The sequence below is a fragment of the Phaethon lepturus genome, unplaced genomic scaffold (assembly GCF_000687285.1).
Source record: "Phaethon lepturus isolate BGI_N335 unplaced genomic scaffold, ASM68728v1 scaffold3012, whole genome shotgun sequence".
NCBI lineage: Eukaryota > Metazoa > Chordata > Aves > Phaethontiformes > Phaethontidae > Phaethon > Phaethon lepturus.
The window spans coordinates 20,999-34,446 of record NW_010521118.1 but is presented as its reverse complement, the minus strand read 5'-3'; the positions used below and the strand labels follow the sequence as shown (position 1 = coordinate 34,446).

Genomic DNA, 13,448 nt, shown 5'->3' with positions numbered 1-13,448 from the left:
TCCTCCTTTTGTGCCATCACATTTCATCACCATAGTATTTGTTGTTGTTGTTGTTTGAAAATAATTTTTAAAAAGCCTAAAACAAGGCAGGTCCCAAGACAAATGCCTGCAGAACTACACTGATGTTCCCTGAGCCATTTATGCTTCCTCAGTGCTCCTTAATAAAGTGACAGAATTCTTTTAATAACCATTAAAGAGACTCCTGGAAAATTACATTATCTGAAAGTCAGAAAAGTAGAAGGTTGGGCAGTTAGCTGGGATACGTTAGTCCTCCTGTAAAACAAGTGTAGGTATTCTCTACTGCATGATAAACTAAAACAGAACACAAGCTAGGTTTCAAAAAATCTTATACACAGACATATGCATTAAAACAAACAATAAATGCATATAGCAAAATGACAGACTATCTTAAAAAGCAGCACATCTTAAGTCAAGTATTATCCAAGTTTGGGGCCCATTAGCAGCAGAGTGAGTTCCTAAATATTTGGGAATGTTAATCAGAAAAGGGAGGCAGGGGAGAGTAGGAAAGATGTCAAATACTCAGTGCATCTCAACTAGAACGTCAATTTTTTTTTCTGACAATAGCCCATAGTCATCTTACTGCCACACTTTGCCATCCTAGTGTCTCATGAGGGCAGACAGCCCCTAACAGACATCCCTGTCTGTTAAAATTTGATTGCCACGCATTCCAAACCCTAAAAAAAGGTTCTCTGCAGAAACAACACAACTGACCTCTGACGCTGCTTTTGCAATGCTAGGTCTGGAACGGAATCCCCTGGGACACAGAGCCACCTGGAGCTAAGGCAACGCTGAAACCATACACAGGGGCTCATGGAAAGTCCTCAATATTAGCCATTTCCTGCCCCTGCAAGACTTTGACATGAAGATGCATACAATTCACCATAAGAGGAGAATCCCACCAAAGCAGTTGCTTTGGGCATATAAGTATTCCTGGAGGTCAAGATGAGCAAGGCGATATGAGTGGAAGGGGTCGGAGAGCGCAATTAACTGTCCCAGGGAGTATACAGAGCTTATACTGAAAGAACATATACAGTGTTCATTTGTTTTAACAATGTCCCGTAGTGACATACTCACACAGCTCAGTCTATTTTAATTTTAAGTGGAAGACTTAAGAAAGAATATTTTGTCACTGAGGGCAAGGTATCTGTTGATAACACATACCAGGGACTCCCGTTTGTATCATTAGCATAACACAAAAATGGTAAAACATAAAAAACCCCCTTCTGACAAGGGAGCAACAATTTCATCTGTTTGGTTGTGTTTGGTTTTTTAAATAAGTTAATGTCTACCGCAAATGGGATTTCCAGCACACTACAGAAGAGGATATACCAAGCAGTCCGCAGGTAAGAAAAGCAACATGCCAAGCAGCTTGAGCCAGACGTGTGTTTGACCCATTTGCCACAACTGCAGAAGGCTGCAGCAGCCTGCAAGCTGTCAGCCAATACACTTACTGCCACTGCTCGAGAAGAGGGACTAAATGAAAAAAAGCAATATTCCTTTTCTATGCATCCACTAAGCTGTGACTGCATATTCATTCCTATTCATTTACATATGATAAAAAGGCCTACCAATTAATCACGCTTGCAAATACAGTATGTTTTTAATTTATCCTTGCTTTAATCAGAATCAACTAGAAAAGGCCTGGCTTTACAGATTTTCCATATTGTCAGTGTATACTCTTTGCAAGAACTAATTTACTAATTTTCCTTAATTCAATTTCCTAAATAATTTCCAACCCAGGATTCGTTGTGCTTTTACACTAGGTACAAGTTTAGCTCAAATTATTTTCAATCCTCCAACTATTCCATTATTATAAACTCCACATAAGGCAAACTTGCAAGAGTGGATACCACCACTAGAGCAAAGATCAGCAGTACCGAAAGAAGAGATACAAATACCTAATTCTTACTAGAAGAAGAAGAATATTCAAGTGTTGTTTGGTTGGGTGTTAGATATCTGGAGATCTGATATTATATTTTCAAGTCAAAGATGTAGAAGTATCAACATGACTCAATCATTTCTCGTTCATCTTCCTTTTTTTTGTTTTTTTTTTCTTTTTTTTTAAAATCTACTAAAACAAAAAAAAATTGCTAGTCTAACTTACTTACCAGTGACATGTTGGTACCGAGTTCTTCCCAGCATAGAATGCATAGCATGTCCCATTTCATGGAAGAGATTCTCCATCATGCCAGGACTTAGTAGCGTTGGTGCACTCCTTGTCGAATGGGGCAGGCTAAGCATAAGAACAACTACAGGCAGCTGGTACTCTCCATTTTCCCTTAACCTGCCTCCACGAACTGTGAAATGACAATCCTTTTCAAGATAAAAGCAAACATGTGGACAGCCAATGTCATTATAGCAATGACATTAAAACAATTACAAAATTATTAAACTAAACTATTAAATCAAACCTAAACACATACTCAGTTATACAAGTTGAATTCAATGATCATTAACAGTGCTGTTCAACAGCAGCATGCTGTTTCTCCATCTTTATTATTTGCTTCATATTTACAAGGAAACTACCTTATTCCATAAAGACTGTGTTGCTTTTAGAAAATAAGTATTTTTTTAGCATTACCAAAACAACTCAATTTTTCTAAAAAATATCACTAGCTCAAAGAAATTTACTGATGTGCCAAATCCATAATTTATAGGTTAAGTTCTCTCCTCATTCTTCAGCAGTAACATCTTTATAAAATATACTGCACAGCACTCCCAGTATATTGTGGAATATTAGCAAAACAGAGTTACATATTAAGCCAGTATAGATTTAAAGTTTGTCCACTTACCACCTTGCTAAAAGTGGTAATTTGCAGATACTTCTACAGAGTAAAATGTCTGTTGTACTGCATCGTATAGTTAATGTACTGGCACTAGCAGCATGAGTAAGCGAGCTGCAACAGTTGGAATCATCTACAGTTTTAAGTAGAACTTCAAATAAAAATTAGTTGTCATTATGAGCTTTCACCTTTAGCGAGTATTAAAATTTCAGTTTGTGTTTACTTATAAATAGTAGGCCAAAAACCAGGTATTTAGAAGTCTACCATTTCTCTAAACACAGTTCTATGACATTTCATAATGCCTGTCATCCTGTAGAACAAAGAGTCTGAGTTCAGCCTATCAAGTGATGTTTTTTAAATGCAAGTTTAGTCACAAAAATATTTTACCTAAAACCACATTTGAAGTTACAGACTTTCCCTGTTTAAATTTAATTTATTTTAAATCAAGATAACTTTTACTAAATTTACATTGAACGCAAATGGCCCTAACGCTGAAGTCATTACTCAAATAAGCCCACGCTGGAATCAGATCGTAAATGTTACCTGATGTGGTTTATCAGGTCGCTGAAAGAAGTCACAATAGATGTATCCTAGCAAACCTTCAGTTTCATGAACAACAGCCTGAAGAAAAAAGTATCATTTCCACAGTGAAAGTACTGATAAGATGTGTAGATTGAAGACATAATATTCTAATCCAAAGTTTTATAATTAATAAATGACAAATAAACTGGGAATAATTAATGTAAAATCTGTCAATAATTTTACTTGGAAAAAAAATATATACAAGATTCACAGCTTGTCCCTCAAGCTACAGCCATTTTTGTATTCCACTCTAACTAATTAGTCACAGATTAGTATTAAAAGTAACACTGTCTGTAGCCCCCAAATGACTTCTGAGATGTCAACAATAATAGAAGCTGATTTACTATGGAAATAAAAATAGAAAGAGTAAGGAGTAAAACATTGACCCACAGGATATAAAGAACAGCAGCTCTTGCTGGAGAAGATCTGGCTGTGAATACATGGAGGGAAGACAACAGAGGAACCTCGGAACCTGAGGAGTAAATTATTGCCCAAGTTTTTATTTTCACCCTCCCTTAAAAAGAGGGCAGAAAAATAAAGACATAAAAACCAATCTCAGAGTAAAGATGACATACAGAATAAAAAAATGTGGCAAAGACACATGACTACTAGAATATGTACCTACAGCATTCTAGTCATCTACAGTCACCTACAAACTGAAACTAAAAAAACTAGCGGGGATCATTCAGAAGGACAGCTTGGAAGGTACAACAACAATCTCCAAACAGAGAAACTGCTTCTGATTCCGTCAGCCTTCACAGAGAGACATAAAGGCCATAAAATACCAAGTATACAAAAGAGACTTAGAGGGAGTATAAAGCCCTTGACGTCTAACTTCAACTCAAATCAGACAACTAGTGTGTGCTTTTGATATGTACACAAGTGATTTAAACACAAAATCTGATTCATGGCTTAGAGGAACACACCATCTTGTCTAACGTCCCTTTGTCATTTCAGATGCTGGGAACAAGAATACTCACCAACTTTCGAACATCTTCAGACCAAACCTCTCCTCTCTGTGTCTGTTCGGCATAAAGGGAGATTCCTAGGAGTTGACTGAACAAAGAGTTCAAACCTTCCATGCACGCCCCAAGAGAGAAAAATGGACAGTACAAGCCAGGATCGATGTTGTACCTAAGGAAATACAACAATCGCAAAACAGTCAGTTGCGCTACATAAACTACAGTCTTCACCTCCAAGTCATAGGATGTAACAAAACACACCCGATAAGCCACAAGGCCCTTATTGTGCATGTTTGGCTTTATTTTTCAAATAGTGAAACTAAGTTACAGACTAGTTATGGAACAGTGGTTCAAGGTAACTCAATTTTTCTTATATTCAAATTGGGATACCAAATTCAGCAGATGTTGACTATTTGATTTTCAGAGATGTGGCAAACACGTAGCTCAAACAGACCATGACAACACCATGGCTGGCCAGGCGGTGGCTTTTGATCCACAAGAGGCCACTGGCACTCAAGTGCCATCCCCATGCCAAGGCTGTACTGTGTGACTGATCAGAAAATGGAGCTGGCTTTCGCTGTGGTGTAAGCCAAATCCTCAGCTGGGGCCAGAAACAAACCAGTAAGCACTGCTGACTGCAGTTTCATCTTTCGCTGCAGCAATAGAAACATCAAAGAAACACAATCACCTCCCATGCAAGAATCACACCTTGAGCTCTGGGGGTTCTCTGAGCCATGTAGAAAGTATCTTACAGCTTTGAGCCACGTGAAGATTTTAGTATGTGATCTGGAGTTCAAACATGGCCAAGTCCTGAGCCTAACATCTAATGACTAATATGTTCAAGACACTGTAGCACAGAAGACACACATAAACTGAGAATGAACAAAAAGCAGTTATAGAAGTAGCTGAGAGATGTATGCAGCCTATACTTGGGCTCAAACTTCCTGAGATTCTGACCCTAAAAAGTAAACAAGCTACAAGGTTATCAAAACAAACAAATGCTTTGCAACTTACACCCTCCACAAGCTGCTCAGGGCCACGCAACTCCTTGGAGAGAACAGCAAAATCAGAACTGGAATCTGCTTGTAGTTCTGCATGCACCCCAAATAGCAATAATGTTCTTGCTCCCTCATTTCACATACAAAGTCCAAGTGTTATTTATACCATTTTCTGGGGTCTCAAAGTAAAGACTGTTTAACTCTAGAGAATCACAGTCCCTCCCTTCTATCTCCTTTCACGCTCTTGTGCTTTTGCTTCTTAATGAAACAGTAACTAGCCACTGAAATTTAAAAACACATCAGCTAGACTACAATAGCTGAACACCAAAGATGAGAACCATGCTATTTTAAGGCCTATGATCAAAAGACTTAGTCAGAGACCAGCTGTGAAAGAGTCAGCTAGTCCCTATCCACTTACCTACCCTTCCTTCCTTCCCACTCCCACACACAATAGAAAAGACCCAAAAACAAAGTCCACTGAGGATGCTGCATTTGCCAACACGCTGCTTACAACTGCAGCTACAGTTCACTATCCAGCTTTACTGCACTGTGATGCACAGCAGGGTGGGTTATTTCTCTAAGCCACGGTACTCGAATATGTCACTGCATTTTGTTTTATTTTTCTACTATCCTTTATATTACCTTATCACATACTCTAGCAGCATTTTGCAACTACCATCATAACATCTGTCAAAAATATTGCTATGCTCAGTTCCAGGATTTTGCTAATTTTCACACTAGAAATACAAGAAGGTAAAGATGATGTATTCCATTTTATTTTTAATTATACTAGAACATAGAAAATAAAGTAGATTTTGTCTCTACCATACTGACACAAGTTCTTCAAGATGCACAGCAACACTTAAATTCACATTCTGCATGCTGCAATACACACATTTTCCTTCTTACTCAAAAAGAGTCTTTACACTAAAAGAACTAAAATAGGCATGATACGAATCACTTTAGATCAGCTTAGATAAAAAGACTGGAAGCAGGTCTCTAAAAGAAACCAGAAGAGATGAGTTAATTTCCGTGTAATAAGCCACAGAAATTTGGAGTACAAAGGACACTCCTTTACACCCGAAGTCCCTCAAAAGTACAGAATTAAAGTTATGTATTGAATAACATGCAATTTTTAAGTCAGTAATTCCTAACAACTGCAGCTCCTTCAACAGTGGCACTTTTTGGAAAGCTGTAGTAGGTAAATCTCAGATGTCTCCAGACTTTTATAGTATCATCCTGTGATCACCTTCTGCTCAGACTGTTACCTTGAAAACTTAAACCCACCACTAAATGCTTCAGTCCTCCTGATTCTGCTCTGAAGCTTTCCCTGCATACAAACTACAAGACCTGTTAAAATGACCCTTTTATTAAAAGGAAAAATAACACCTTTTAGCAGTGAGCCATAGCAACCTCTGTAATAGTTTAGGACTGTTTTTGTCACATAACTTTAAAATCTTATGCCATCATCCTACATACTATTACAAATACTAAGCTCACTTTCCCATTTGTAATTCAAACAATTGCTTCTTTAACTGACTGACCGCAAATCACAGAATCACAGAATCACAGAAACACTAGGTTGGAAAGGACCTTCAAGATCATCAAGTCCAACCATTAATCCAGCGCCACCATGTCCCCTAGACCATGTCCTGAAGCGCCACATCCACACGTTTCTTGAACACTTCCAGAGATGGCGACTCCACCACCTCCCTGGGCAGCCTGTTCCAATGCCTGACCACCCTCTCAGTGAAGAAATTTTTCCTAATATCCAATCTAAACCTCCCCTGGCGCAACTTGAGGCCATTTCCTCTTGTCCTATCGCTAGTTACTTGGGAGAAGAGGCCAACACCCTCGTCGCCACAACCCCCTTTCAGGTAGTTGTAGAGAGCGATAAGGTCTCCTCTCAGCCTCCTCTTCTCCAGACTAAACAACCCCAGTTCCCTCAGCCGTTCCTCATAAGACTTGTGCTCCAGACCCCTCACCAGCTTTGTTGCCCTTCTCTGGACACGCTCCAGCACCTCAACATCCTTCGTGTAGTGAGGGGCCCAAAACTGAACACAGTATTCAAGGTGCAGCCTCACCAGTGCCGAGTACAGGGGCACAATCACTTCCCTACTCCTGCTGGCCACACTATTCTTGATACAGGCCAGGACGCTGTTGGCCTTCTTGGCCGCCTGGGCACACTGCCGGCTCATGTTCAGCCGGCTGTCAACCAGCACCCCCAGGTCCTTTTCCGCCGGGCTGCTCTCCAGCCAGCAGAATAATAAGCTCGCTGTAAAAGCACTGTCTCAAGAGAAGTTTACTACAACGTGAAGCAGGATTTCTCCACATACACCCCTCCAAGCTGGGAAACATGATTATTCTTATTTTTAAAATTACAAAATTTTCTGGAAATTACAAAAATCCTGGAAACCATTTCCAAGCACATGAAAGACAAGAAAGTTCATCAGGAATAGTCAGCATGGATTCACCAAGGGCAAGTCATGCTTGACCAACTTTATAAACTTCTATGATCAAACCACCGGATTGGTAGACATGGGGAGAGCAGTGCACATCACCTACCTGGGCTTCAGCAAGCCCTTTGACACGGTCTCCCATAAGATCCTCACAGAGAAGCTGTCAGTGTACGGGCTGGATGAGCAGACAGGGAGGTAGACTGAAAACGGGCTGAACGGCCAGGCCCAGAGGGAGGTGATCAGTGTCAAAGTCTGGTCAGAGGCCAGTGACTAAGTGTATTCCAGGGGTCAATACTGTCTCCAGTCCTGTTTAACATCTTCATTAATGACTAGGATGATGGGGCAGAGTGTACTCTCAGCACGTTTGCTGATGACACCAAACCAGGAGGAGTGGCGGATATGCCAGAGGGTCATGCTGTCATCCAGAGGGACCTCAATGGGGTGGAGAAATCGGCTGACGGGAACGTTGTTAAGTTCAGTAAGTGCAAAGTCCTGTACCTGGGGAGAACAACCCTAGGCACCAACATATGCTGGGGCCCTCCCAGCAAGAAAGCAGCTTTGCAGAAAAGGACTGGGGGGTCCTAGCGGACACCAAGTTAACATACGCCATCAGCAGGCCCTCACCGCAAAGAAGGCAAATGGCGTCCTGGGCTGCATTAGGCAAAGTATTGCCAGCAGGACAAGGGAGGTGATCCTTCCCCTCTACTCAGCACTGGTGAGGCCACACCTGCAATGCTGTGTCCAGCACTGGGCTCCTCAGCACAACAGAGACATGGACATACTGCAGACAATCCAACCAAGGGCCACTGAGATGACTGAGGGACTGGACCATCCCTCCTATGATGAAAGGCTGAGAGAGCTGGAACTGTTCAGCATAGAGAAGAGAAGGCTCAGGGGGATCTTATTGTTATTAAGGAGGGTGCAAAGAAGATGGAGCCAGGCTCTCTTCAGTGGTGCCCCGTGACATGACCAGAGGCAATGGGCACAAACCAAAACACAGGAGGTTCCCTGTCCCACTTGAACATCAGGAACCACTTTTTCCCCTGTGAGTGTGCCTGAGCACTGGCACAGGTTGCCCAGGGTGGTTGTGGAGTCTCCACCCTTGGAGATACTCAAAAGCCACCTGGACATGGTCCTGGGCTCTGAGTGGCCCTGCTTGAGCAGGGGTGTTGGACCAGATGACCTCCAGAGGCCCCTTCCAACCTCAACTATTCTGTGATTCTGTGAAGATGTCATATGGAGCCTAGGAGTAAGACCACCCAGCTGCAGTGTGAGATAGATTACAGCTTTATCAGAGGAGGACATTGTTTCATGCTAGCTGCAAAAGATTACCACACTCAGTTGAAATACTGGATTAACGTGTTTGCTGCGGGGTGGAGGGGAAGAATTCTGAAATTACTTTATGTTTCATGTTGTTTCTGTCAAAAATGAACATACATACTAGCAGGAGAAAGCAGTGATGTTTCTTCATGGATAGAAGAGCTGACATTATTACATTAGAGGGAGAAAATAAGTGCCTATTCCTTCCTCATTCTCAGCACTCCTTGAACATGTGCGTTGTCCCCATGAATTTACCCCATGATGAAGAGGATGCGGAGAAGGCTTTCTGATAATACACTGTCACTATCCAAAGTGGAGGGAAGAAAAAAAAAAAAAGAAAAAAAAAAAATCAGTCTGCAATAGTTTTGCCTTTTGAAAAAGCACAATACTTATCCACCCACACATGAAAACAGCAGTAACAGACTATACTGGCTTAAGGCAGACTGCCCAAGGTAACTAGTCCCCTACCCTGGCTAATGTTTGAAGATGTCACAATTTTGACATTTTGAGTACGATGAAGTCCTGATTAAACAGCCACTTTAATAATAACTACACAAAGTTCATGTCAGTCACTTCTGGTAGAATACTGTAAGGATCAAACTTCTCCAACATTTAATGAAAAATGTGTGCTAATATTCATCCTGCCAATGGAAAATGGCAAAAGAATTTTGAAAAACAACATTTTTAAATACAGAATACCCAAAAAAACCTGTTTCTAGTTCTGATCTCACTTATTACTCCACTTCTACCTTGCCTACTACACCAGTGTACAAAGATCAAAAACAAAGATACTGAAAAATCCTCAAATAGCACCAGTGTCTTATGACACAAGACTGATATTTAAATTATTTTTGGATAATCCTGACAGCAGTCAGTGGTGCTTATTATAACTTAAGGTATTTGGCATCCATAGTTTATTTATTTGCTAGCCACTGCAATGTCATAGGAGTTACAAAGAAAGTGGTTAAAATATGATAGTATAAAGCAATGTTCACAATCAGCTTATAATAATCGATAACACACTTCAAAATGAATATCGGGTTCTGAAGAAAAAAGCTACTGCTCCAGGAAGTGGATAGTACATGTTCAAAAATCTTTCTCTCATACCAGTCTATACCCACTAAGCAGTAATCATTCCAGACACCAAAACACAGATTTAATTCAGAAGTTTTGAATTTGGTCCTACCTCATACATTATCTCTCTTTTCACAAACCAAGTAAGACCAACTATCATTGGAGAAAGCCTAACCCCAAACTTGCACTGATTCCAGGAAAACTTTCTCTTTGGGCTTATTTAGGAATAGAAATTAGCCAAAACCTCAGATATCTGAAGTTTATGTCCTATAATCAAAAAATTCAGTTCCTGGAATTACTATTAACAGATGAACTTGCCTTCAAGTGGCAAGAGCAAGCACATGATTGACTCTTTTCTGAGCCACACCTTCAAGATTTAATGCTACTCACTGCAGAATGAAAGGTGTAACAATAGATAAGATTAGAGGACAATGGGGGAAAGGGAAGAAATTACTTTAAAAGACTTGAATCTTTCCCAAAAAAAGAATATTCAATGAGCAGAACAGGAAATCCTACAATCTCTACTAGATCTGTAAAACTGAAGTCTGGCTGAAGGGTGTGGGTGGAAAAGTATTTGGAAGAGTTTACAGACAAACTACATGCTCCCTTATTGAAGATTCTTGCTTGATTCCAGGCACTCAAACGGTAGCAGCCGTTAGCAACTTCATTGTTTCCAGATGACAGGAAAAAAGCATGTTTGCTAGCAAATGACTACCCAACCTCAGTTATTCACAGCTTTATCACCTCAGTGAAACTGCAAGAACACAACATTTCCCAGGCACAGTATTTCAGTGTTCAAATTCATGCTAATCTAAAACACCACAGCACATCATCTTGGCAGCAACGGGGACTGTGATGGTGACAGCAAGCCAAACTTCTCTTCCCTCAGCCCTTTGAATGAAATTTCTAATGCTGTTCAAGGGTCTCTGATTGTATCTTCAAAACACTCTCTGACCCAGGCCAGATTACCTAAAAGACCACATAAAACCCCCAAGATGAAAACTTCTATCAATACACTCCTTTAGCACTTTAAACTGTCCTGTGACAAAGACAGAGCTTGTCTGTGTAAGATGCAGAGCGTTTTTGAGGGTTGATCCAAGACTGTAAAATTAATTTCTCCTGAAGCTAAAGGGGAAACTCAAAGTTCACCATGTTCTATCCCAGGTGTATGGTGTTTCTTTGATCATTTTTTTCAAATGTGAAATGTGTGTAGTTGAAAATGCACACAAAAGCCTCCCAACAAAACCCTACCAAAACAAGGCATTCCACTGCACATTACTTTTCTATTGATAGAATGAAAGGACAAAATCTTTAGTTAATGAATTAACTGATAGTGACTGACTCCATATAAAAAGAAGCACTACAGCTTAGCCTGCCCCTGAACTGATCACTGGTCAGAGCAAAGCAATCTTCATAATCTACATGTTAGTAACTGTTAATGACCCTACTGTGCACATAATTATTACTATACTACATGTTAAAGTAGCAGCCTTTCTAAGAATCACTTTATGCATGATTTTCAAGCTGTTATCAGCTGTGGTCTTGGATAGTTGTCTATCTATGTAAAACAAGTAGTGAAAAATGCAAATAAAACTGCAAGAAGCAGCTGCTTTAATATGAGCACACTATTTCTGGTCACTCTTTGGCAAGCTGCCTCTACATTTTTTCAGCCAAGTTATAATTTTTATCTCCAACAGGAAATGCATTCAAGTGTTTTTGGGAAAAGAAATCAGAAAGGAAGTTATTACAACCCATCTGAACTATACTAACAGGCATTCTGCTCCCAGTAAAATTTCTGCTAAGGGTTACTGCTAGTAGCAAGAAAGGTTAATGTTCTGGAAACAGACAGCTAAAATCTGCATTGGAAACCAACTGGAGCTCCATTTGGCGACAACAACTGCAGAGAAGTGCCTGAAGACAGGTTTTCTTGTATGCTGTAATTTGCAGCTTGCTTGCTGCACCAGCTGAGCAGACAAGCAGAATTCAATGGGGAAGATGATGCACATGGCATGCTACTGTCACAAGCAGAACATTGTACTGCTGTCTCCAAAGCTGGTAAGTACATGGAAACATGGTTACAGCAGTTCCTAAGGAAGAAAAAGGATTCAGGTCAACTAAGCAGGCCAGGGCAAGAATCAAACACCCTATCTGGATACCCTTTCACTTAAAATGTGAGTTCTGGGCCACAGCAAAGTGATTCAGAGTGCTTCAAATATGCACCTAGGATGCCTGTATCACCAAAGGAAGACAGACACAAGTATAATGACACTCTCGGGCTTAGCAAGGTACCAACTAGAGCTAACTAGCAGTAGTCTTGAGCTCAGCTATGAGCTCTTGGCTCCTCTTTGGAACTTAGGCTTCTCTGACTGGACTGCATGTTGTACAGCTGAATCCCAAGAGGATAAACAGCACAGCCTTTTCTATGGGAAGATGCCTTTGAAAATGCAGGCAAAGGGGATGGAAGAATGGTGGTCTGATGAAACACAACAGAACTTTGCAGAGAACTACATACTCCAGTTGAAAAGATTTCTTACCATAGAACCTTTCTTCTGGGGCATCTGAGGTCAAAAAAACAGGTATAGATTGATTTTTGATACTTGCAGTGCTACAAAATTTTTTCCAATTACCCTTGAACTTGGGCATGTAAATTTTCTTAAGCCCTCACGTGAAACTTACAGGATTTGAATGCACTCCTGGAAGAGCAGGAAAAGGAAATATCAAGATTTCTATCTGTTACAGACATACCCATCAGAAAACACATTAATATAAAAGATTACTTACGGAAATCAAGAAGGCATTTTTACATGACTAGATTTTAATAAAACAAACAAAAAATAGATTGCTTTTAGTTTAGATGTAGGAAATATATTACTTTCATGCAAAAACCAAAGAACACTAGTATCTAAATCTCACTCTGAACAAATCCATCTACAGTGGACAAGAATATTTTTCTCTATGCCAAACTTTCAGTTAGATACTTTGACTTTAAAAAAAATAAAATCAAGAATTAAAACTATTCCCTTTTATTGTAATAATGAACCATAAATTATTTTGTTGTTCCTGTAGAATTGCATAACTCATATGCTTAAATGTCCAAAACTGTGAAAGACTGAGAAGTACAAGAATGAACAAAAGAAGATTGTTCTGGTTTTGTCTTAAAACATATTCCAGTAACTTAATTCACTCTGAATGTCTGATTTCAGAAGCCAAAGCTTTGTATTTATAACAAAGCCCAGGAATTAAAAGTTT

The 13,448-nt window shown here is 39.9% G+C and overlaps 1 protein-coding gene across 1 annotated transcript in view; it reads right to left on the bottom strand.

Moving 5' to 3' along the window:
- Nucleotides 1–13,448, bottom strand: part of MIPEP (mitochondrial intermediate peptidase) — a gene marked incomplete at its 5' end in the record, with an annotated part of 74,614 nt that overhangs the window by 41,392 nt on the left and 19,774 nt on the right. Inside the window, 3 exons of the mRNA XM_010281399.1 lie at nucleotides 2,130–2,334; nucleotides 3,348–3,425; nucleotides 4,367–4,520. Of these exons, the coding sequence (XP_010279701.1) occupies nucleotides 2,130–2,334; nucleotides 3,348–3,425; nucleotides 4,367–4,520 (437 nt within the window). The remainder of the gene's footprint in view (nucleotides 1–2,129; nucleotides 2,335–3,347; nucleotides 3,426–4,366; nucleotides 4,521–13,448) is intronic.